The 25,659-nt window shown below is 38.0% G+C and overlaps 1 protein-coding gene across 12 annotated transcripts in view; it reads left to right on the top strand.

Moving 5' to 3' along the window:
• Positions 1-25,659, top strand: part of FAM126B (family with sequence similarity 126 member B) — an 84,016-nt gene that overhangs the window by 24,314 nt on the left and 34,043 nt on the right. For 8 of the 12 annotated variants that reach the window (XM_003907795.5, XM_009182740.4, XM_009182745.3 and 5 more), the window contains 3 exons: positions 13,208-13,288; positions 14,292-14,393; positions 20,700-20,879. In XM_003907795.5, the coding sequence (XP_003907844.1) occupies positions 13,238-13,288; positions 14,292-14,393; positions 20,700-20,879 (333 nt within the window). In that variant the 5' untranslated portion in view covers positions 13,208-13,237. Of the gene's footprint in view, positions 1-862; positions 2,064-13,207; positions 13,289-14,291; positions 14,394-15,102; positions 15,159-20,699; positions 20,880-25,659 lie in introns of those variants that run through there. The other 4 variants (XM_009182751.4, XM_009182750.4, XM_031651885.1 and 1 more) reach the window with 2 other exon arrangements.

Below are 25,659 nucleotides of genomic sequence, written 5' to 3'. Positions count from 1 at the left end.
GAGAGTAGTATGAACCATAAGATAGGGGCCAGATTACATAGTGCCTTTTTCAATCATAGATTTCAAAATTATAGCGTTAGATTCAAATCTGAGTTCTGCCACTTAAACTGTGTTACCTTGTATAGGTCACACACCCATTTACACTTTAATTTTCTTATCTATTAGATGAGAATAACAAGCTACTTCATAGTACATAATATCATGAAGATTATATAATGCTTATAGCAAACACTTATGTAATGTTTATCTTGTGATAAGAACTGTTCTAAGTATACAAAAACTGTATGAAGTAGGTACCACTATTATTCCCAGTTTTGAAATGAGAGAAATGAGGGACAGAAGGTTTGAGTATAGCTAGTAAGAGGGTACAAGGGTTTAAACATAGCTAATAAGTAACGTTAACCTTAGGCAACCTTGCTACAGAGTTTGTGATCAAACTGTGATCCTCAGGATCCTTTAAGGGGGTCCATGGGGTCAAAACTATTTTTCATATTAATATAAAGAGTATTTGCCATCTTCACTGTCATTCTGTCATAAATATACAGTGAGGTTTTTCTGCAACAGATTGAATGCAGAAGCAATTATGAGGCTGGGCACAGTGGCTCACGCCTGTAATCACAGCAATTTGGGATCACTGGAGGTCAGGAGTCTGAGACCAGCCTGGTCAACATGGCGAAACCCCATCTCTACTAAAAATAAAAAAATTAGCCGGATATGGTGGGGCGTGCCTGTGATTCCAGCTACTTGGAGGCTGAGGCAGGAGAATTGCTTGAATCCAGGAGGTGGAGGTTGCAGTGAGCTGAGATTGTGCCACTGCACTTCAGCCTGGGCAACAAGAGACTGTCTCTTGAAAAAACGAACAAACAAAAAAACCAATTATGAGATTCACAAAAAAACAGAACAACAACAAAAAAACGCTATTCTCAGTTTGCTTTTGCTTTAGAAGAATATAATTTTTGCTTTAAAATGTTAACATGTAATAGGCTTTTCAAAAAATTAATTAATAAATGAACGTTTTTAGTGAAAGAAATTCTGAAACCAAAAAAAGCTGAGAACTGGTGCTGTATACCACTAAATTCTGCCACCTGTTATTAAATCAGATAAAATATAGGAAACACCTGGTATCATGTTTCTACTTAATAGGCTCACTGGTAACTTATTTCCTCACTTTTAAGACACATTTTTTTCCACATTTTGATATTTTTAGAAATCAAGGTGTGACTTGTCTGAAGAAACTTTTCAGCAGCCAGCCAAGTAAATTGTGAAGTAGTAGTAGTCGTTTATACTTAGTATTTCTAGAATTTAGCTTTGTGTATTCTTTTATTCAGTTATTTCAGTTGATATTAGTGGCACCACATGGGGTTGAAATATTAATTGGATTTGTGTCCCTAATTGTTGTTTAAAATGTCTGCTATATATCACTGTAAGATACAGCTTTGAAATGAACAATTATCTCAGTAGAAGATTGCCTGACATATGTCAGTTAATTCAAAGACAACAAAATCGCCAAATTATTCAGTCTCTTATATCAAACCTTGGCAAGGTTGGTGTTACTAATTCATGCATCTGGGACAACATTTACTTGTCACAAATTTCTGGACGATATATGAAGAAGGTATTTAACTTCCATTTGGTATTTAGTTTTCCAAGTAAAATTATCAAGTTTAACTAAGAAAACAGAAATCTCAAGTTTTGTTATGGCCAAAAATAACAATGTCAGCGCTGAAGGTGCTCAAAATCAACAGATGATTGAATGCCTGCTATATGCCTGTCATTTGGGATACAGTGCCTGTCTCTGTAAAGTACAGATTTTAGTAGAAAAGGCAGACATTAAGTAAACAAATAAATGATAATTACAGATTGTGCTAAATGCTATGAAGAAAATGGGCAGAGTGATGAGGTTGGAGGGAGGAGGAAGGTAGGGGTGGGGCTGATTAAAGTATATAGGGAAAGGTTCTCTAAGGAGGTAATACATGAACTGAGTCTACTCCAGCCATGTACAGAGCTGGGAGAGAATGCCAGGTGGCAGGTACAAAGACCAAAGGTGGCCAGAAACATAAAGGGTAATTTTTAAAAAGTGGCATGTGATTATATGAGGGACCTTATACTCTTGTCTTAGTTAAGCTTTTTGTTTTCTTTTTGATAAAGTATTATTTCGTATTTTATTTTAAAGTACTTATTAAATTACTGTCTTAAAACTAGTAGTAGTTTTATAGAGTTGGGAAATATGTGTTATGATTATTATTATTATTAATACCACTATATTTCTCTATTTAAAGGTATTTCATTTTTAGTCATTTTTAAAATGGTATGGGTGGAAACAATAGAGGTTTAATGTGCTGAATTTGTGGTTATAGGAAAGATCAAATAGGAATTTAAAATAGTAATTTAGCCTGGAGGTGATACTTTTTTTGTTTTTGTTTTTTTAAAACTGGAGGATGGTCATCAGGATTACTTGGGGGGCTTTTCCAAAATAAATATTCTGGACCCTATATCAGACAGGGATTCTGATAAAAGTACGTATCAAAAGATTTGTGTTGCTTTTTAAAAAGTGTTTGGCTTGGCTAGGTGCAGTAGTTCATGTTTGTAATTTCAGCACTTTGAGAGGCCGAAATGGGAAGATTGCTTGAACCCAGAAGTGAGACCAGTCTGGGCAACATAGGAAAACCCTTTCTCTATACAATAAAAAAAATTAGGCTGGGCGCGGTGGCTTACACCTGTAATTCCAGCACTTTGGGAGGCCAAAGCGGGCGGATCACAAGGTCAGGAGATCGAGACCATTCAGGAGATCGAGACCATTCTGGCTAACACGGTGAAACCCCGTCTCTACTAAAAATACAAAAAAAATTAGCCGGGCATGGTGGTGGGTGCCTGTAGTCCCAGCTGCTTAGGAGGCTGAGGCAGGAGAATGGTGCGAACCTGGGAGGCGGAGCTTGCAGTGAGCCAAGATCGCACGACTACACTCTAGCTTGGGCAACAGAGCAAGACTCCATCTCAAAAAATAAAATGAAATAAAATAAAATAAAATAAAATAAAATAGCCAAACATGGTGGCACATGCATAGTACCAGCTACTTAGGGTGCTGAGGTGTGAAGATTGCTTGAGCCTGGAAGGTCAAGGCTGTGAGGCTGCAGTGAGCCCTGATTGTGTCACTGCACTCCAGGCTGGGAGACAGAGAGATCACACACACAAAAAAACAACTTTCTTTTTGACTTCTAAAGGCATTTTATGTTCTTCAGAGAACATTTAAAAAAAAATTGATTAATTGTAGTTTTTTTTCTTGCCCTTTTCGGTAAAGTAGTAGTATATATTTAAAAAAAAAAAAAAATTCCTTATAGTTAGCTAAAAGATGACTTGTTTATACATTTCTCCTAAAACACAGACATCTTGATTTAAACCATTTTCAATGTTTTAAATGATTGTAATTATCTAAAAAGCTTTTAATTTTGATGTTTAAAAAATGTTTTTGTAGCCTGGGCAACATAGTGAGACCCTGTCTCTACAAAAAACAAAATTATAAAAAATTAGCCAGGTGTGGTGGTACATGTGTATAATCTCAGCTATTCAGGAGGCTGAGGCAGGAGGATCACTTGAGCCAAGGAGTTTGAGACTACAGTGAGCTATGATTGCACCACTGCAGTCTAGCCAAGGTGACAGAGACCTGTCTCTAAAAAAACAATGTTTTCATAATTTTCGTGTAACAATAACTAGTTAGAAAAGATAATGGAAGCGAATCCCAATCGTAATTGCATCAAAGTATAAAAACCACCTAAGAATTAATTGGAAATTGTGTTGACCTCCATGAAGAAAATAAAAATTTATGCTAAGACATAGAGGATTTTCAAGAAAGAGCAGTGCTATGCTCCTCTGTGGAATAACTCAGTATTGTGAAGCTGTCATTTGGAATTAATTTATACATTCTCCTGAGGATAGGATGTGGGGAAGGAATTTATTATCAAAAGTCTTAATATTCATGTGCAAGAATAAGGCAGGCAATAACGATGAAATATATTTTTAGAAAAAATGAATTAGGATAAGGCTTGTACTGCTATGTATTAAAGTATATTATAAAATGACAGTAAATAGGCTGGGCGTGGTGGCTCACACCTGTAATCCCAGCACTGTGGGAGGCCAGGGCGGATTGACCACTTGAAGCCAGGAGTTCGAGACCAGCTTGGGCAACATGGTGAAACCCCATCTCTACCAAAAATACAAAAAATTAGCTGGGCATGGTGGCACACACCTGTAACCCAGATACTTGGAAGGCTGAGGCAGGAGAATCGCTTGAACCCGGGAGGTGGAGGTTTCAGTGAGCCGAGATCGTGCCACTATATTCCAGCCTGGGCCACAGAGTGAGACTCTGTCTCAAAAAATAAATAAAATAAAATAAAATAAAATGATAGTAAATAAATGATTGCAGTCCTTGTGCAGAACTACTGCGAAATGTAGCTGGGAAGTAGTTTCAAATATATGTAAGACTTTAGTAGTATTTCAAGTCTCTGCAAAAACAGAAACAACAAAAGGCATGCGAACAATATATTAGAACAATTGGAAAAATAATTGTTAGATTTTAATCTCATATCATATTCTAAAATAACTTCCAGATTGTTTAAAGAGTAAACCATGAATGTGGTTTTTAATTTTAGAAGAGTGAAGCCTTAACTAAGCAAGCAAGGTGTTTTTTTTTGTTTTTTTGTTTTTTTTTTGAGACAAAGTTTTGCTTTTGTTGCCCATGCTAGAGTGCAATGACACTATCTCAGCTCACCACAACCTCTGCTTCCCAGGTTGAAGTGATTCTCCTGCCTCAGCATCCCAAGTAGCTGGGATTACAGGCATGTGCCACCACACCTGGTTAATTTTGTATTTTTAGTAGAAATGGGGTTTCTCCATGTTGGTGAGGCTGGTCTCGAACTTCCAACCTCAGGTGATCTCCCCTCCTCTGCCTCCCAAAATGCTGGGGTTATAGGCATGAGTCACCATGCCTGGCTGATTTTTAAAATACAGTAATATATATTGTGATTTCTTTTTTGTTGTAGAGTGTTCTGATTCCAATTTTCATTGTGCTAGTTTTAAAAGTCTTATATGTTAATAAATGCAGTCAAATTGATGGTTTTATATTTAGGTTAATTTAGGTTTCTATGCTATGGTAGTAGCTTTATAAACAGAGCAGGAAGAAATTATTCTGTATATGTAACAGCCATATGCTTCTTAAAAATCTGAAAGATTATAGTTTTGAGAGTAGATTTGAATATGCTATCAATAATGTCTATATCTTTTTTTTTTTTTTTTTTTTTTGAGACGGAGTCTCGCTCTGTCACCCAGGCTGGACTGCAGTGGCCGGATCTGAGCTCACTGCAAGCTCCGCCTCCCGGGTTCACGCCATTCTCCAGCCTCAGCCTCCCGAGTAGCTGGGACTACAGGCGCCCGCCACCTCGCCCGGCTAGTTTTTTGTATTACTTAATAGAGACGGGGTTTCACCGTGTTAGCCAGGATGGTCTCGATCTCCTGACCTTGTGATCCGCCCGCCTCGGCCTCCCAAAGTGCTGGGATTACAGGCTTGAGCCACCGCGCCCGGCCAATGTTTATATCTTATAACCTTAAATTTTCAAGTACAATTTTTAGAATTTATACTATGGAAGAGAACAACACAAATGCACAAATATGTAGAAGGGTGTTGATTGCAACAAGTTTTTGGTAATATAAGAAAATTGAAAACAGTCCGTGTCCATCAGTAAGTTATTGGACAGATAAGGGTTTGTGCTTACAGTTCTGTGGCTGTTCAAAAGAATGAGATAAGCTGGGCACAGTGGCTCACACCTGTAATCCCAGCACTTTAGGAGGCCAATGTAGGCAGATCACCTGAGGTCAGGAGTTTAAGACCAGCCTGGCCAACGTGGTGAAACCCGTTTCTACTGAAAATACAAAAATTAGCTGGGTGTGGTGGCGCACACCTGTAATCCCAGCTACTCACGAGGCTGAGGCAGGAGAATCCCTTGAACCCAGGAGTCGGAGGTTGCAGTGAGCCGAGATCTTGCTGCTGTACTTCAGTCTGGGCAATAGGGTGAGACTCCAACTCAAAAAAAAAAAAAAAAAAAAAAAAAAAGTTCTAGAATATATATGTGTGTGTGTATATATATCTATATATCTAGTATAACCATTCTGTAGGCTGCCTGTTCACTCTGATGGTAGTTTCTTTTGCTGTGCAGAAGCTCTTTAGTTTAATTAGATCCCATTTGTCAATTTTGACTTTTGTTGCCATTGCTTTTGGTGTTTTAGTCATGAATTCCTTACCCATGCCTATATCCTGAATGGTATTGCCTAGGTTTTCTTCTAGAGTTTTTATGGTTTTAGGTCTAACATCTAAATCTTTATATGTATGTATGTATGTATGTATGTATTTATTTTTTTGAGATGGAGTCTCACTCTGTCGCCCAGGCTGGAGTGCAGTGGTGCGATCTTGGCTCACTGCAACCTCCGCCTCCCGGGTTCATGCCATTCTCCTGCCTCAGCCTCACGAGTAGCTGGGACTACAGGCACCCACCACCATGCCCGGCTAATTTTTTGTATTTTTAGTAGAGATGGGGTTTCACTGTGTTAGCCAGGATGGTCTCAATCTCCTGACCTCGTGATCCACCCATCTTGGCCTCCCAAAGTGCTGGGATTACAGGTGTGAGCAACCGTGCCCAGTGATATATTTTTAACAAATGTAAAAAGCATACTGTAGAGCACTATATATGATGTGAACACATGACTGTATTTAAATAACATATATTTACATACATATATGTTATAAATACATATATATATATAAATACAGATCTGGAAGAATGGTTGACAGTGTTTGTGGATGGAATAGGTGGTTGGGCTAAGTTCCATTTTTTTTTACAGGCATCTATGATATTTTAAAATTATTTAAAAATTTAATATCAACTAAATATGTATTTATAGCTAGATTGTAAAACTACAGAGGTAATAGTTGAGATACAGAGCAGGTATGGCTTTTTAATTTTCCAGTAAAAAAAAACAAAGGTCAGTAATTTAATAACTAGCAATAGAGATAAGGGAGTTGTTTAAAGTTCCAATTTTGTTTATTTTGGGAAATATGTCCTTTTTGTCACCACTACAATGAGATTTCCGAACTTTTTTTTTTTTTTTTTGAGACAAGGTCTCACTGTATTGCTCAGACTGAAGTACACCGGCATGGTCATAGCCCACTGCAGCCTTGAACTCTTGAGATCAAGCGTTCCTCCCACCTCAGCCTCCTCAGTAGCTAGGACTACAGGTGTGCATGACTACATCCAGCTAATTTTTTAAAATATATACTTTAAGGTCTAGGGTACATGTGCACAACGTGCAGGTTTTTTACATAGGTATACATGTGCCATGTTGGTTTGCTGCACCCATTAACTCCTCATTTACATAGGTATTTCTCCTAATGCTATCCCTCCCTGCTCCCCCCACCTCATGACAGGCCCCGGTGTGCGATGTTCCCCACCCTGTGTCCAAGTGTTGTCATTGTTCAGTTCCCACCTATGAGTGAGAACATGTGGTGTTTGGTTTTCTGTCCTCTTGATAGTTTGCTCAGAATGATGGTTTTCAGCTTCATCTCTGTCCCTACAAAGGACATGAACTCATCCTTTTTTATGGCTGCATAGTATTCCATGGTGTATATGTGCCACATATTTTTAATCCAGTCTATCATTGATGGACATTTGGGTTGGTTCCAACTGTTTGCTATTGTGAATAGTGCTGCAATAAACATACATGTGCATGTGTCTTTATAATAGCATGATTTATAATCTTTTGGGTATATACTCAGTAATGGGACTGCTGGGTCATATGGTATTTCTAGTTCTGGATCCTTGAGGAATTGCCACACTGTCTTCCACAATAGTTGAAGTAGTTTACACTCCTACCAGTAGTGTAAAAGCATTCCTATTTCTCCAGCATCTGTTGTTTCCTGACTTTCTAATGATTGCCATTGTAACTGGTGTGAGATGCTATCTCATTATGGTTTTGATTTGTATTTCTCCGATGACCAGTGATGATGAGCATTTTTTCATGTGTCTTTTGGCTGCATAAATGTCTTCTTTTGAGAAGTGTCTATTCATGTCCTTTGCCCACTTTTTGATGGGGTTGTTTGATTTTTTCTTGTAAATTTGTTTAAGTTCTTTTTAGATTCTGGATATTAGCCCTTTGTCAGATGGGTAGATTGCAACAATTTTCTCCCATTCTGTAGGTTGCCTGTTCACTCTGACGGTCGTTTCTTTTGCTGTGCAGAAGCTCTTTAGTTTAATTAGATCCCATTTGTCAATTTTGGCTTTTGTTGCCATTGCTTTTGGTGTTTTAGTCATGAAGTCCTTGCCCATGCCTGTGTCCTGAATGGTATTGCCTAGGTTTTCTTCTAGGGTTTTTATGGTTTTAGGTCTAACGTTTAAGTCTTTAATCCATCTTGAATTAATTTTTGTATAAGGTGTAAGGAAGGGATCCAGTTTCAGCTTTCTACATTTGGCTAGCCAGATTTCCCCGCATCATTTATTAAATAGGGAATTCTTTCCCCATTTCTTGTTTTTGTCAGGTTTGTCAAAGATCAGACGGTTGTAGATGTGTGGTGTTATTTCTGAGGCCTCTGTTCTGTTCCATTGGTCTATATCTCTGTTTTGGTACCAGTACCATGCTGTTTTGGTTACTGTAGCCTCGTAGTATAATTTGAAGTCAGGTAGCGTGATGCCTCCAGCTTTGTTCTTTTGGCTTAGGATTGTCTTGGCAATGCAGTCTCTTTTTTGGTTCCATATGAACTTTAAAGTAGTTTTTTTCCAATTCTGTGAAGAAAGTCATTGGTAGCCTGATGGGGATGGTATTGAATCTATAAACTACCTTGGGTAGTATGGCCATTTTCATGATACTGATTCTTCCTATCCATGAACATGGAATGTTTTTCCATTTGTTTGTGCCCTCTTTTATTTCGTTGGACAGTGGTTTGTAGTTCTCCTTGAAGAGGTCCTTCACATGCCTTATAAGTTGGATTCCTAGGCATTTTATTCTGTTTGTAGCAATTGTGAATGGTAGTTCACTCATAATTTGGCTCTCTGTTTGTCTGTTATTGGTGTATAGGAATGCTTAGGATTTTTGCATGTTGGTTTTGTCTCCTGAGACTTTGCTGTAGTTGCTTATCAGCTTAAGGAGATTTTGGGCTGAGGCAATGGGGTTTTCTAAATATACAATTATGTCATCTGCAAACAGGGACGATTTGACTCCTTCTTTTCCTAATTGAATACCCTTTATTTCTTTCTCTTGCCTGATTGCCCTGGCCAGAACTTCCAACACTGTGTTGAATAGGAGTGGTGAGAGAGGGCATCCCTATCTTGTTCAAAGGGAATGCTTCCAGTTTTTGCCCATACAGTATGATATTGGCTGTGGGTTTGTCATAAATAGCTTTTATAATTTTGAGATACATTCCATCAATACCTAGTTTATTGACAGTTTTTAGCATGAAGGACTGTTGAATTTTGTTGAAGGCCTTTTCTGCATCTATTGAGATAATCATGTGGTTTTTGTCTTTGTTCTGTTTATGTGATGGATTACGTTTTGATTTGCGTATGTTGAACCAGCCTTGCATCCCAGGGATGAAGCCGATTTGATCTTGGTGGATAAACTTTTTGATGTGCTGCTGGATTCAGTTTGCCGGTATTTTATTGAGGATTTTTACATCGATGTTCATCAGGGATGTTGGTCTAAAATTCTCTTTTTTACTTGTGTCTCTGCCAGGGTTTGGTATCAGGATGCTGCTGGCCTCATAAAATGAGTTAGGGAGGATTCCTTCTTTTTCTGTTGATTGGAATAGTTTCAGAAGGAGTGGTACCAGCTCCTCTTTGTACCTCTGGTAGAATTCAGCTGTGAATCCATCTGGTCCTGGACTTTTTTTGGTTGGTAGGCTATTGATTATTGCCTCAGTTTCAACGCCTGTTATTGGTCTATTCAGTGATTCAACTTCTTTCTGGTTTAGTCTTGGCAGGGTGTGTGTGTCCTGAAATTTATCCATTTCTTCTAGATTTTCTAGTTTATTTCCGTAGAGGTGTTTATAGTATTCTCTGATGGTAGTTTGTATTTCTGTGGAATCGGTGATGATATCCCCTTTATCATTTTTTATTGTGTCTATTTGATTCTTCTCTCTTTTCTTCTTTATTAGTCTTGCTAGCAGTCTATCAATTTTGTTGGTCTTTTCAAAAAACCAGCTCCTGGATTCATGGATTTTTTGAAGGTCTTGTTGCGTCTCTATCTCCTTCAGTTCTGCTCTGATCTTAGTTATTTCTTGCCTTCTACTAGCTTTTGAATTTGTTTGCTCTTGCTTCTCTAGATCTTTCCATTGTGATGTTAGGGTGTCAATTTTAGATCTTTCCTACTTTCTCTTGTAGGCATTTAGTGCTATAAATTTCCCTCTACACACTACTTTACATGTGTCCCAGAGATTCTGATATGTTGTGTCTTTGTTCTCATTGGTTTCAAAGGATATCTTTATTTCTGCCTTCATTTCGTTATGTATCCAGTAGTCATTCAGGAGCAGGTTGTTCAGTTTCCGTGTAGTTGTGTGGTTTTGAGTGAGTTTCTTAGTCCTGAGTTCTAGTTTGATTGCACTGTGGTCTGAGAGACAATTTGTTATAATTTGTGTTCTTTTACTTTTGCTGAGGAGGGAGTGCTTTACTTCCAACTATGTGGTCAATTTTGGAATAAGTGCAATGTGGTGCTGAGAAGAATGTATATTCTGTTGACTTGGGGTGGAGAGTTCTGTAGAGGTCTTATTAGGTCTGCTTGGTGCAGAGCTGAGCTCAAGTTCTGGATATCCTTGTTAACTTTCTGTCTCGTTGATCTGTCTAATATTGACAGTGGGGTGTTAAAGTCTCCCATTATTACTGTATGGGAGTCTAAATCTCTTTGTAGGTCTCTAAGGACTTGCTTTATGAATCTGGGTGCTCCTATATTGGGTGCCTATGTATTTAGGATAGTTAGCTCTTCTTGTTGCATTGATCCCTTTACCATCATGTAATGGCCTTCTTTGTCTCTTTTGATCTTTGTTGGTTTAAAGTCTGTTTTATCAGAGAGTAGGGTTGCAATCCCTGGTTTTTTTAAATTTCCATTTGCTTGGTAGATCTTCCTCCATCCCTTTACTTTGAGCCTATGTGTGTCTTTGCATGTGAGATAGGTCTCCTGAATACAGCATACTTATGGGTCTTAACTTGTTATCCAATTTGCCAGTCTGTGTCTTTTAATTGGGGCGTTTAGCCCATTTACATTTAAGGTTAATATTGTTATGTATGAATCTGATCCTAACATTATGATGTTAGCAAATCCAGCTAATTTTTAAAAATTTTTTTGTAGAGATGGGAGTGTCATGCTATGTTTCCCAGGCTGGTCTCAAGCTTCTGGCCTCAAGCAATCCTCTCACCTCAGCCTCCCAAAGTGCTAGGACTGCAGGTGTGAGTCACCATGCCTGGCCCTCAAACTTCCTATGCCATTGGACCGTGCCTGCCTGTCCACCCTCAATTCTTGCCCTTTGTGCTCTGTACTCCAAACCACTTGGATCTTCTTTTAGATTCTATAACTTTCTGTGCTTTTTCTTGCCACAGGACCTTTTGTATAAGTGGTTTCCTCTTCCTAGAATGTTCTCTTTCTACTCCCCTTAACTCTGTGGATCCTTGATATCTCAACTTAAGCAGTACCTCAGAGAAGCTCTTTTGATTCCTTAGTCAATATTTGGCTCCTTTGTTTTATACTTTTGTGTGTCTTTCTTTCTTTCTGTCTTACCCTTCATCTTTTTGCAAAAATATGTTTGGTCTCCTCCACTGGATAACTGGTTCATTAAAGTGGGTGTACATCTGGATTTGTTTATTATTATATTTCCAGATCCTAGCATAATGGCTGCCATATAGTTAATGCTTAAGAAATATTTATGGAATGAATCAATCAATTCTTACTGAATCCCTTTTTAGCTTTTTCGGCAGCTGCCTACTTGGGTGCTGATAAACTTCCAGGGGTGACTCCCTTAGCATTTAAATGGAATTACAGTTTACATCCTACAGCTTGCTTTTCCTACTTGGGCATTTTTCCAGTTCATTTATTTATTAATTTATTTTTGAGACAGGGTCTCACTCTGTTGCCTAGGCTAGAGTGCAGTGGCGTGAACATGGCTCACTGTAGCCTTCCTCCTGGGCTCAAGGGATCCTCCTGCCTCAGCCTCCTGAGTAGCTGAGACTACAGGTGCACACCACTCTATCCGACTAAGTTTTTTTTAATTTTTTGTAGAGATGGGGTCTCACCATGTTGCCCAGGCTGGTCTGGAACCCTTGGGCTCAGTCCTGTGTCAGCCTCCGAAAGTGCTGGGATTACAGGCATGAGCCACTGTGCCCAGCTATTTCTCCATTTTAGAAGATTTATGGATCTATTTTCTTCAGAGGCCTTATTTTGTATGGTGCATATATGTTTATAATCAGTTTGCTGAATATGTAACCTTTGCTTTCTGGTTTATCTGGCTTTGTCATTTATACTCTCTCGGTTCGTTTTATGATATGTAGCTTATTCTGGTAATGTATTTGATAAAACTGTAGACTGTGCATTTGTCTGGATAATGTGCAACTTGATTTTACTCAGGACACTTGTCTTTGCTACTTTGAAGTATAATTTGCTGGAGAAAATATGAAAGCATTAGGATAATAGGTTTCAAATGTATCATTAAACATAACACTTACTTTTATTTTATTTTTGAGGCAGAGTCTGGCCCTGTCGCCCAGGCTGGAATGCAGTGGCACGATCATAGCTCACTGCAGCCTCTATCTCCTGTGGTCAAGTTATCCTCCGACCTTTTCATACCAAGTAACTAGGACTGGATGTGCACGCCACCACGCCTGGCTAATTTTCTTGATTTTTAGTAGAGACAAGGTCTCACTGTGTTGCCAGGCTGGTCTTGAACTCTGAGCTCAAGTGATTTTTCCTACCTCGGCTTTCCAAAGTGTTGAGATTCAGGTGTGAGCCACCACGCCCAGCCAGAACTTACTTCTGAAAATTTTCTTTTAATTTTGCTCCAAACTAAAACAAGTCACCTTATCTAAAATGTATACTAGATTAATTTCTCTTGGTGAAAGGCACATATCATTTATTTCTAGTTGTTTCTATAAGTACTACTGTCCTCAGTTTCAATGCTTTTTTCTTTTAGAGATAAAAGAGGATTAGAAGGTAAAAGAAAATGCTGGGAACTGACCGTTGTGTGGTGGAAGAATGGTTATCAGAATTCAAGGTAAATTGGATTGGAGATCAGAATGTATTATATTATTCTGTATGTCAGTAATTCAAACAGTGAATATGTGCTCTATGGAGAAACGTATAAAAATATGGTAGGAAGTGAAAATGGCAAAATACAAAATAACGTGCTTCTGTAATTGTAGTTCTTAAAAATGGTACTAATATGAATAATGACTAGAAGGGGATATGTAAAAATGAAAATAGTTGTTAAGATTGATGAGATGATATTTTAAAATATATTCAGTAAAAGAGAAGATCCACCAAGCTTTAATAAGGCACAAAAATTACGTTTTTCTATCCTGTAATTAAAAGTCAAATAGTCCTGATGGAAAACTATGTAATTTATGAATACTGTGGAATTGTAAATGTTTCGGCAAAATATAAATGCAAGAATTGAAACATCCTACATTTTTTAAAAGGTTAGATTAATTTAAGATGGCCCATTTCAGGAAATCTTGGTATAATGTGTGATTTCTAATCAGTATTTATGGTTGAGTAGTTAGAAGGATTCTATACTATAACATCCTAACTTAATTTGTTTGCACTCTGATGGTTCGTTCTTTTTTTTTTTTTTTTTTTGTTGAGTTGGAGTCTCACTCTGTCGCCTAGGCTGGGGTGCAGTGGCGCTATCTCGGCTCACTGCAACCTCCACCTCCCAGGTTCGAGTGATTCTTCTGCATCAACCTCCTGAGTAGCTGGGATTACAGGAGCCCACCACCATGCCTGGCTAATTTTTGGTATTTTTAGTAGAGACAGGTTTCACCATGTTGGCCAGGCTGGTCTTGAACTCCTGACCACAAGTGATACGCTCACCTTGACTTCCCAAACTGCTGGGATTCCAGGCATAAGCCACTGTGCCCAGCCTATTTCTTTATATTAATTATTTTTACTTTTCTTACTTGAGTTTGTTATAAATCTGTTCAAGAACTACTTGTGTAAAATAAAGTTCCTCACTTCTCAAATGTTCACTTTTGTTTTCCTTTGGTGGTTTCTTTTAGGCATTACCTGACACTCAGATCACCAGTTATGCAGCAACTTTACACCGGAAAAAAACACTTGTACCAGCCCTCTATAAAGTTATTCAGGATTCGAATAATGAGGTAGGAGAGCTCAAGAAAAATAATTTCTACATAGTGAAATGAAATATGTTTACCAAAACATGTAAATTTAAGTTTTATAGTTTTCTCTTCTTGTGAATCTGGAAAATTTTCTTTCTGCTATTTTTCATTCTGATAGTTGCTTTGGCTTTCCCTATTCCCTGCCTTTCCATATTTTGAAATGTTTTGGTCAAATTTTTTCCTGTTGAGTGTGCAGTATGTTTTGATTGTTGATTTTAGTGACCATCATCTCAGTGGATTATTTATTTGAAACTTTTCTGTTGCCTGTTCTGGAATGTTTCCTACTCTGGAAGCCATATTTTAACTGTATACTGATCCAACTTTATTTATCTTAAGTATTTTTACAGTTATTTTTCTGAGAATATATAATTAGGTATAATCACTCTAAAATCAAACTGATAACACAAAATGATGCTGCTAGTCAATTTAGCTTGAAAAGGATCAGAGGAAGCACTTTTTAGTCTAAGTAGTCAAGATCGATAAACTTAGAGTAAGAGTTTTGTATTATTTAACCTTGTGATAGAAGGAAAAAGTGCAGTTATTGAATCTGTATGTTAACTTATGCAAAATACACACATTATCTTTCCATTAACACAATAGTGTGACATACAGTTTTATCACCACTGGATTCATGTATGCTTAAAATGAAAATGAAAGGAACACACAGGAAAGTAGCTTCTTATCTTCCCAGATACAACCTCCAAGAGTGCCTCTGCTGTGTACTGGAGTGAGTTTGAAGAAGTTCAGGTAATCCCCTCCTAACCAGCAGCTTAACTTAAAGTGCATCTTCATTTTTGTCCTATCACTAAAAGCTTGCTTATTGACCTCCTTCTTTCCTGTCTCCTAAATTGCGATTGGCTCTCAGTTAGACTTGCATCTGTTGCTTTTTGTAGCAGCAATTGCAGGATTCATTTGCTTTTTCTCTTGCAGTGTATTTCTGAATGTTTTATAACTCTGGGTATGCGTAATGTACGTATATGCATATCCATATGGTCAAGAGTTTTCAGAATTCTTTGAATAATGAATGTGTGTATTCCCTACCCCTTGTTTTGCGCTATCTTAACATTTAAGCTTTGCTTATTAAAATGTATTTGTTTTAATGCTTTCTCTCTAGATTGTAAGCTCTTCATGGGCAGTGGTCAGATATTCTATATTTGTGACTTCTCTAGAATCTAGTATTTTATCATGTACATAACAAACATAGAATAATATTGATTGGAAGAACAGTGAAGTACAAAATGAGATTCTAAAATGACATTTTCGCCGGGCGCGGTGGCTCAAGCCTGTAATCCCAGCACTTTGGGAGGCCGAGACGGGCGGATCACAAGGTCAGGAGATCGAGACCATCCTGGCTAACACGGTGAAACCCCGTCTCTACTAAAAAATACAAAAAACTAGCCGGGCGCAGTGGCGGGCGCCTGTAGTCCCAGCTACTCGGGAGTCTGAGGCCGGAGAATGGCGTGAACCCGGGAGGCGGAGCTTGCAGTGAGCTGAGATCCGGCCACTGCACTCCAACCTGGGCGACAGAGCGAGACTCCGTCTCAAAAAAAAAAAAAAAAAAAAAAAAAAAATAAAATGACATTTTCATTAGGGCTCAGAAGTGTATAAGAAGTAACCTTTTCCTATTTTTTTGTTTAATACTTTGGAAGCTTTTACATTAAAAAAGCTACTCTCATTACTTTCTGTTGTCATATTTCATAATATTAATGTGTGGGACTTTGGGGGTCTCATGGCTAGAAATGGAAAAATTACAACTCGAGGGATGTGAGCTCAAGATCCAGCATTCATTATAATCAACCAGTTGCTAGAGGAGGTTTGAGTTTCTCTCCTGTCTCCTGTCAGGTTACAAGGCTTTAACCATGTATTCAGACTTCAGAAAAACAGAATGATAAATTCGATAGAATTTCAAAACAATTATGGACTTTAGTCATAGAAGGAGGTCCCTTTTAATCCTGATTTTGTTATATTCTGAAAGAAACAAATGTACTATTTAGGTTACAAGAAATTATTTTAGAAAATTGTCATGTGCCATATTTAATATGAATTAGAACTTACAATAGTTGTCGGCGCAGTGGCTTACGCCTGTAATCTCAGCACTTTGGGAGGCGGGGCGGGGGTGGATCATGAGGTCAAGAGATCGAGACCATCCTGGCCAACGTGATGAAACCCTGTCTCTACTAAAAATACCAAAAATTAGCTGAGCCTGGTGGTGCAAGCCTGTAGTCCCAGTTACTTGGGAGGCTGAGACAGGAGAATCGCTTGAACTTGGGAGGCGTAAGTTGCAGTGAGCCGAGATTGCACCAATGCACTCCAGCCTGGTGACAAAGCGAGACTCCGTCTCAAAAAAAAGAAAAGAAAATATTTGGAAACTTTCATATTTTCTGATTCAAATCTACCACTCCACAGCACTCTCTTGCCTTTTCTGGTGTTCAGTGGGTGAAGTATCTCAGGTTGTATCAAAAGCCATCTCTTCTGCTTAGGCCTGGATCCTGTCTTCTCTAGCTACCTTAAGGACTCGGGTCCTGCAATTATTCCTTCTCTCTTCCATCACTGATCTTTTTTTCTTTCCCTGATGAGTGGAATATGATAAACAACCTTATTCTATTTTTAAAAAACTTTATTTGAGCTTATCTGCTATTATCTACCCCATTTCTCTGTCCCTATTCACAGATGAACTTCATAAAATATTGCTTATTCATAGCCTCTGTCTACTTGTCTCCTTTTCTTCACCTCATATTCTTTAACCCACTCAAGTTAGGCTTCATCTTCATTATTCCATCAAAATACTCAGTGTGTTCATCAAATAGCATGTCTCTTAGTAATTATCATGTCAAAACAGTGTTTGCTAAATTTGGGAAAGGTGTCAGTTATGATTTTTTCTAACCCAAGGATAATGATTTTTAATACTTTTTGATGTGGGTGGTGGTGCCATTTAAGGGAGGTCAGAATCATTTATATTAAGAATTTGAGAACATGGTGCTATGAGACATATGCTTCAAGTTAAAGTTTTTTTTTTTGTTTTTTTTTTGTTTGTTTGTTTTTTGTTTTTTTTTTGAGACGGAGTCTCACTCTGTCGCCCAGGCTGGAGTGCAGTGGCCGGATCTCAGCTCACTGCAAGCTCCGCCTCCTGGGTTTACGCCATTCTCCTGCCTCAGCCTCCCGAGTAGCTGGGACTACTAGGCGCCCACCACCTCGCCCGGCTAGTTTTTTGTATTTTTTTAGTAGAGACGGGGTTTCACTGTGTTAGCCAGGATGGTCTCGATCTCCTGACCTCGTGATCCGCCCGTCTCGGCCTCCCAAAGTGCTGGGATTACAGGCTTGAGCCACCGCGCCCGGCCTTTTTTGTTGTTTTTTTGTTTTTTTCTGAGCCATGGTCTCACTCTCTCTTCTATGCTGGAGTGCAGTGACACCATTGTAGCTCACTGTAACCGCAAACTCCTGGACTCGTGATCCTCCAAACCCAGCTTCTCAATTAGCTATGGGCACATGCTACCACACCCTGCTAATTTTATTTTTTATTTTCTAAAGACAGAGTCTCATTTGTTACCAAGGCTGGCCTTGAATGCCTGGGCTCAAGCGATCCTCCCACCTTGGCCTCCCAAAGTGCTGGGACTACAGGCATGAGCTATTGAGCCTGGCCACAATTAAAGATTTTAACACATAGCATTGGCAATTTTTCTTTTCTTTTCTTTTCTTTTTAAGACAGGGCCTCACTTTGTCACCCAGGCTGGAGTGCAGTGACTTGAACACAGCTTACTATAGCCTGAACCTCCTGGGCTCAAGCAATTCTTCTGCCTCAGCCCCCCAAAATAGCTAGGATTACCCAGGCGTGTGCCACCACACCTGGCTAATTTTTGTATTTTTTGTAGAGGTGAGGTTTTGCCACATTGCACAGGCTGGTCTGAAACTCCTGGGCTCGAGCCATCAGCCTGCCTTGGCCTCCCAAATTGCCGGGATTACAGGCATGAGCTATTGTGCCTGACCAGCAAGTTTTTAACAGTCTTACTTTGTAGTAGTATCTGATTAAAAGTTACTGGATTGCCAACATCTACCCCCCATTCGCTTAAAATAAAACAGAGTAATAATGTTGGTAACCCTGTATTACTTCACTGTGCTTAGTTAAATTATAGTGTCCCACATGCCAGTGTACCTGTTGCTACTGAGAAACAGGAGTTTAAGGTCTTCACAGAAGAAATTCATCATAATTGTACCATGGCCCTTGAAGTTTAGAGAAGGCAATCTTTGGAGAGTTTTTTTTACTAAAGAGGAGATTGAGTTTGAAACATGAGTATAAATTTTTAGTAAACAAAATTTGTGAGAGCAACAGTTTTTTACTTCTCCCAAAGAACTGAATATTGCTCTCAGTATTTAAGAAAGATGCCAGCAACTGACAGTTTCCAGAAGTTTATTACTTGTTCATTATTGGCACTACATGGAATACACTGTTTGTGATTAAACAATCTATACCTCCATTCTAATATAAGAAATGTGGTAGAGTGGAAACATCAACTTGATGTCAGAAGACCTGAATTTAGTGTCTTATTTCACCATTAACTTCAACGACTTTAGACAAATTATCTGATTGGTTTAGACTTCAATGTAAGGGAAGAGTTGCAATATTTTACTTTTGTATCAGTCTTGCTCTGTTACCCAGGCTGGAGTGCAGTAATGCTATCATGGTTCAATGCAGCCTCAAACTCCAGGGCTGAAGCTATCCACCCTCTTCAACCTTGTGAATAGCTGGAGCTACAGATGTGTACCTCCACACCCAGCCTCTGGAAAATTTTTTAAGATTTAAAAAACTGTTCTGATAGTGATTTAACATAAAGGGCTTAGTATTTACTAGACTAGGATGTGTATGTATGTAAATTTTTTAAACTTTAGAATTCTTCCAGAGCTAATCCTAACTCTTCTAAATATATTAACTATATAATTGACATGGATTTGTTAACTTTTTATCATGACAGTGACTTTTTATTGTAGAGTGTTAGATTATTACAGATGTATATAACTATATTCAAGCAGATTTCCAAAGTTATATCCATTATTTTAATCATTCAGAATAGAGGAAAGCACATGAAATTACTGAACTATTATTCTTTTTTTTAAAGAGTTAGTGTTAAACTTTAAAATTTATTTTATAGTTTCTTGTCAATATTTTATATGAATTTTAAAGTCATAGCCCAGTTTTGTGCAGCCTACAGTTACTCCAGCAAACCCATTCTAAATTGGCAGTACATATTTAGGGAAAAGTGGGAAAGTTTATTTTAACTGTTCATTTTCTTCAGTTTTCTAGATTGTGAAGTTCCTCATAAGTCATATTGTGTGATATCGTATGAAAAATTAGCCAATCGAACACTGAAAAAGCTATTTCTGTTAAAATCTTTCACATAAATACAATAAGTAAAATTTAAATCAGTTTTAAAATGGTTTGCTTCACTTGTGTGTATTTTAAATATTAGCTAGAATTTTGGATGCACAAATATTTATTGCAAAATCCCTTCTACTGAGTGGTATATAACTTTTTTTTACGTGGAATGTGGATGCTTTAATGAATTTCATATTGCAGTGAAGACACTGAGTACTTAGAGACAATGACATCAATACAGTGAAAACTGATTCCACAGAACACTTACAAATGCATACATTTTCCTCCAAAGAAGCATGTTTTTCACAGATTTAAGTAACAAATGATTTACATAGGATTCTTCAGTTTCCAAAATATGTACAGAATTTTTGACTGTACAGAAACTGATTAGCAGTGGTTGAAAAAAAGAATTGCTTTGCACAACAACATGACTCTTAGAAAATTCTGTATCAATACACATTTTTCAGTAAGAGTGGTATATAATTTGTTCAAATCATAGTCTCAGTTGAGATTTTAAGTTTATTCCCAACAATATTATGCAAAATTATCTTATTTCAGTGGAAAGTTTTTGAAATGGAGGATAGTAAGAGTTGATAAGACTAGAAAGGAAAATTCTTCTTAAATATAAATGTAGTACATTGGCTAAAGGACTAATAATCTAGTAAATTTAGTAGTACAGTATACTGAAAGGTACATTGATATATGGGCACAAAATACTTCTTATAGTTAGTGGATTGATCAGTTTAATATGTGGTCTCTTTACACAAAGGTTTTGGTTAAATTAACTCAAAATATGGAGAAGTTAATATTAAGACTATTTTAAAAGTTTTATACAGATATAGGTGCCTTTAAAAGAAAAAACAAAAAAGAATTACAACCAAAAGAATTGAAATGACCAGTGCACTTTATTTTCCTTTTAGCTCCTGGAGCCTGTCTGCCATCAGCTGTTTGAGCTCTATCGTAGCTCAGAGGTTCGACTTAAGAGGTTCACACTGCAGTTCTTGCCAGAATTGATGTGGGTTTATTTACGGCTTACAGTTAGCCGAGACAGACAGAGTAATGGTTGCATTGAAGCACTTCTGTTAGGAATATACAATTTGGTAAGTTGAAGGTGACAGAAATTTTAAGTATTTTGTAAGGTCCTCTGAAATACTTAAGGAATGTTTAGAGAAAAATGAATCGGCCAGGCTCATGCCTGTAATCCCAGCATTTTGGGAGGCCGAGGCAGGCATATCACTTGAGGTCAGGAGTTTGAGACCAGCCTGGCCAACATGGTGAGACTTTGTCTCTACTAAAAATACAAAAATTAGACAAACATGGCGGTGTATTCTTGTAATCTCAGCTACTCGGGAGGCTGAGGCAGGAGAATCGCTGGAACTGGGGAGTTGGAGGTTGCAGTGAGCCAAGATTGTACCACTGCACTCCAGCCTGGGTGAAAGGACTGAGACTCTGTCTCAAAAAAAAAATTAAAAATAATAGATAAATAAATTGAGGCCAGATGTAGTGACTCATGCCTATAATTCCAGCACTTTGGGAGGCCAAGGTCTGAGGAGCACTTGAGCCCAGGAGTTTGAGACCAGCCTGGGCAGCTTAACCAAATCTTGTCTCTATAAAAAATTAGCTGGGCATGGTGGCATATATCTGTAGTCCCAGCTACTTAGGAGGCTGAGATGGGAAGATTTCTGGAGCCCAGGAAGTCAAGGCTGTAGTGAGCCATGATCATGCCACTGTGCTCAAGCCTGGACAAGAGAGCAGGACCACATCTCAAAAAAACAAAAAACAATTCAAATGTCTATAAATGTAACTTGTTTGAACTAATTAGGTTGAGTACAGGGGTAAATACTGATAATGCATTTTTTGATAATATATTTTACAAAGTATGTAAAACTACTATAATTGATAGCATTATTAATATTTATTTCTTCAAATTATTTTATTTGACCAATATTTATAAATGTTTTTGGATGTATGGCATTGAGTTGGACACTGAAAATATGGAGAATTACATGTGTGGCACCTACTTTTAGGAAACTCCTGCTGTGTTTGAAAAGACATGTTTACAGATAACTAATAATGCGGTTTGTATAATAAGAGGATTTTAGAGAGAAACTCAGATGTTAGCTGAAGTTATCATGGCAGGCTTTATTGAGGCGATGGCATCTAAGCTGGGCCTTATGAAGAGGTATAGTTTTGGCCCATTGAGATAAGGAGCAGGTGAGGTTTCAGGAAGCAGCTATCAATTGAACATAAGCAGGGAGGCAGGAGAGTCAGGTCACGTCCTGGAAATAGAAAGTAATTCTGTTTGAAGCACAGAGTATATATGCAAGCTGGAAAAGACAATTTTGTGTCAGTTTTGGAGAGTCTTTTTAAAGTGAAGAGTTTAGGTTTAGGTTCTCTTCAAAGCAATTAGAGGGTTTTGAACAGAAGAATTGTATTATATATTAGGAAGATGAATCTTGTGGTGGTATGCAGAGAGACTTTTGAATTATAAATTGAATTTAGTCACCACTTCTTATATATTAAAGGCTATATACATAATTGAGAAGAGTGAGGCAAATGGACATGAGATTTCTGTTTCTCTGAGGGGAGGACATCAGTTTCAGGAAAAAAGTTCATGTAGTATTATAGCATGGTAGGATTTTTAAAATCTTAGTAAGAACACAGTGGAAACTAGGGGGAGGAAAGAAACCATAAACATTTCTGAGATACTAGGGGCTTTACATAGAACTCAAAGATTGAGAGTTGATCACTTCTGCAAGATGGGGAGGGTATGCTAGAAAGGTTACAAAGACTGTAGGAAGCAAGGTGAAAAGGTGAGGGAGAGTTTAGGAACATGGGATCATCTGCGTAGCACTTTTCTGAAGATTTGGGCAGCACAAGGCACCTTTTCTTGTGCAATTCAGGGAAACAAAATAGCACAGCATCATATTTCCATTCCCATGTGCCTCTACAAAATTGGGCAGTTACCTGAACTCATCAATAAAGAATCGTGAATTTTATGAATGTATCTTGGAGTCATTGAGTGGGGTAGCAATTGAGAAACCAAAGTGTTATTTGTCATAAAAGTTGTAAATTTGTTAATAGTTATTTGATAATATATCATGTATTTGATAGTACATTGTTTATAAAACTCTTTTCTTCTAAGGAATTAAGTACCGTAAACATTATTATTCTATTTTTTTCTCATGATGTCCAGTTAAGGACCATTGGTATTGAAATTTCTGCGCCTTGAAGTCTTAATATTTTGTGTATTTAGTATACATTGTAAACAAATACTCCACATAATAAAAGTTTAGTTTTATAACTGAAAGGTAATAAAGTACAAGAAAATTGAATCTCATGGTAAATATTCTTCTGTACCAGTGCTCACTCCTCTAAGTATTAGTTACTTTAAAAAATCATTAGCAAACATTTCCATCGCTAGAAGTCTGAAGGAAGGAGCAAGGGCTTTAGCATGACTTGTATTCAGTTCAGAACCATGCCCTGCCACTTATTGGCTGTTTTAAATTGGGACAAGTTACTTAATATCTTGACTTCAGTTGCCTCATCTGTAAAAAAGAAAACATTGTTAGTAGGATTAAAAACAACTTGAAGAATTCATTATGTTGCCTAAGGTGTTTATAAATGTTCATCAAAATTAAAATTTAAAAACAATGAAAATTGATCTAGGAATAAAATTCTCTACTTTCCTAACTTGCCTGATTGTTTTTTCTTTTCAAGTAGGAAGTCTGTTTTATTTACCACTGTGTTTCCTATAGTGCTTACCAGCAGATACTTAGTAAATGTTTGTTGATTTAATGATGGAACTTGGTGTTTTAGACTACGCTTAGCATTAAGCTATCATTTTCATTAATGTGTTTAGTGTAATAAAATTCAATAATGAGACACATGAAACATTTTGCAAAGTGTCATGTTGGACAAATTGTTGACATAACTTGTTGGTGCTGTTTGACAATGCAAAATTAGTATACTATAGAAAAATTTTTTGCTCAGTTATATGTCAGAAGTGTAACCCTAGGCTTTGGACTCCTTTTAATTCCCTTGATATCTGTATTCTTCCTTTTCTGTGGTTCTCAGTTTTTCTTAATCACACTGGGAGTCGTCCATATATTCTTTTCTGTTTTTCCTTCTTTCCCTCCCCAGCACTTCTTTGTTTCAAATAGCCCCAGGGGAAGTTTTATATTTCCCTTAAACAAAATTTAGCATATCCTTTTCACAAATACCTGCAAAGATAAATCAAAAGTATTAGGCTTAATTTGAAATTTAACAATAAAATTAAAACATTTTTGTCTAACTTAAATCAGGCCCATTCATCTTAGCATAGACTTTCTCTGAAGCACAGTGGCCCAAATGTGGTGGGACCTGGTTTGACTACAAAGAAGTTATATCCTCAAGGAACTTTTCAGACCTATTTTCCTACCGTAATTAGAGGTATGGTCATTATTCACATGTAATTGGTACTCTTATGTGACATCATAAACTCAGAAATGAGTCCTATACAGAAGTTCTTTGGGGTTTGTGTTTGGTGATGAGGATTATTGCTGCTGTTATTGTTTCTTCTTTTTTTTTTTGAAATGGAGTGCAGTGGCACAGTCTCAGCTGTCGCCTAGGCTGAAGTGCACTGGCAGTCTCAGCTCTCTGCAACGTTTGCCTCTGGGGTTCAAGTGATTCTCCTGCCTCAGCCTCCCACGTAGCTGGGATTATAGGCATGTGCCACCATGCCCAGCTAATTTTTGTATTTTTAGTAGAGATTGGGTTTTGCTTTGTTGGCTAGGCTAGTCTCGAACTCCTGACCTCAAGTGATACCCGCCTCGGCCTCCCAAAGTGCTGGGATTACAGGCGTGAGCCACTGTGCCCAGCCTGATGTATCTTCTTTTTAGGCCATGCAACTACTCAGTCTCTGACTACTGCCATGTAGGTCTAGTAAGGGCAGTCTTCTCTCTATGGATTTTATGCCAGTGATGTATGCTAACATGAGTTGTAAGGGAAATAGACAAAAATAAGACAGTGGGGAAAAGGATTGCTGCAGTTTTCACTCCTCTGATTGTCGTCGTCTGTAGGCATGTGTGTGTGTGTGTGTGTGTGTGTATATATATATATATTTTTTTTTTTTTTGAAACGACATCTCACTCTTGTCCCCCAGGCTAGAGTGCAATGGCGTGATCTCGGCTCACTGCAACCTCTGCCTCCTGGGTTCTCCTGCCTCAGCCTCCTGAGTAACTGGGATTACAGGTGCCTGCCACCGTGCCTGGCTAATTTTTGTATTTTTAGTAGAGACGGGGTTTCACCATGTTGGCCAGGCTGGTCTCGAACTCCTGACCTCAGGTGATCCGCCCGCCTCTGCCTCCCAAAGTGCTGGGATTACAGGCGTGAGCCACCGCGCCTGGCCACACATATTTATTTATAACAGGAATTTTGGAGGTGCCGGAGATGGAGAAATGAAGGATACCATTGTCCATTGTCTTTTTTATGAAAAGAAAGTGTTTTAAATAAAATCACAAGAACTTTCTTGTAGCTTAGTAAAAATTACCTAAATATGAATTTATTTTTAATGACTTAGACTAATAATCATTTTGTTTGTTTGTTTTTGAGACAGGGTGTCATGCTGTCACTCATGCTGGAGTGCATTGGGTGATCTCAGCTCACTGCAACCTCCACCTCCCAGGCTCAAGGGATCCTCCCACCTCAGCCTCCTGAGTAGCTGGGACTACAGGCCTGCAATACCATGCCCAGCTAATTTTTGTATTTTTTTTGTAGAAAAAATATTTTTTTGTATTTTTTTGTATTTTTTTGGTCTTGAACTCCTGAGCTCAAGCAATCTGACTGCCTTGGCCTCCCAAAGTGATGGGATTGCAGGCCTGAGCCACCACACCTGGCCCA

This window comes from Papio anubis, chromosome 10, assembly GCF_008728515.1.
Source record: "Papio anubis isolate 15944 chromosome 10, Panubis1.0, whole genome shotgun sequence".
NCBI classification, from domain to species: Eukaryota; Metazoa; Chordata; class Mammalia; order Primates; family Cercopithecidae; genus Papio; species Papio anubis.
Note: the sequence above shows the minus strand (reverse complement) of the source record. Positions and strands in the feature narration are given on the sequence as shown.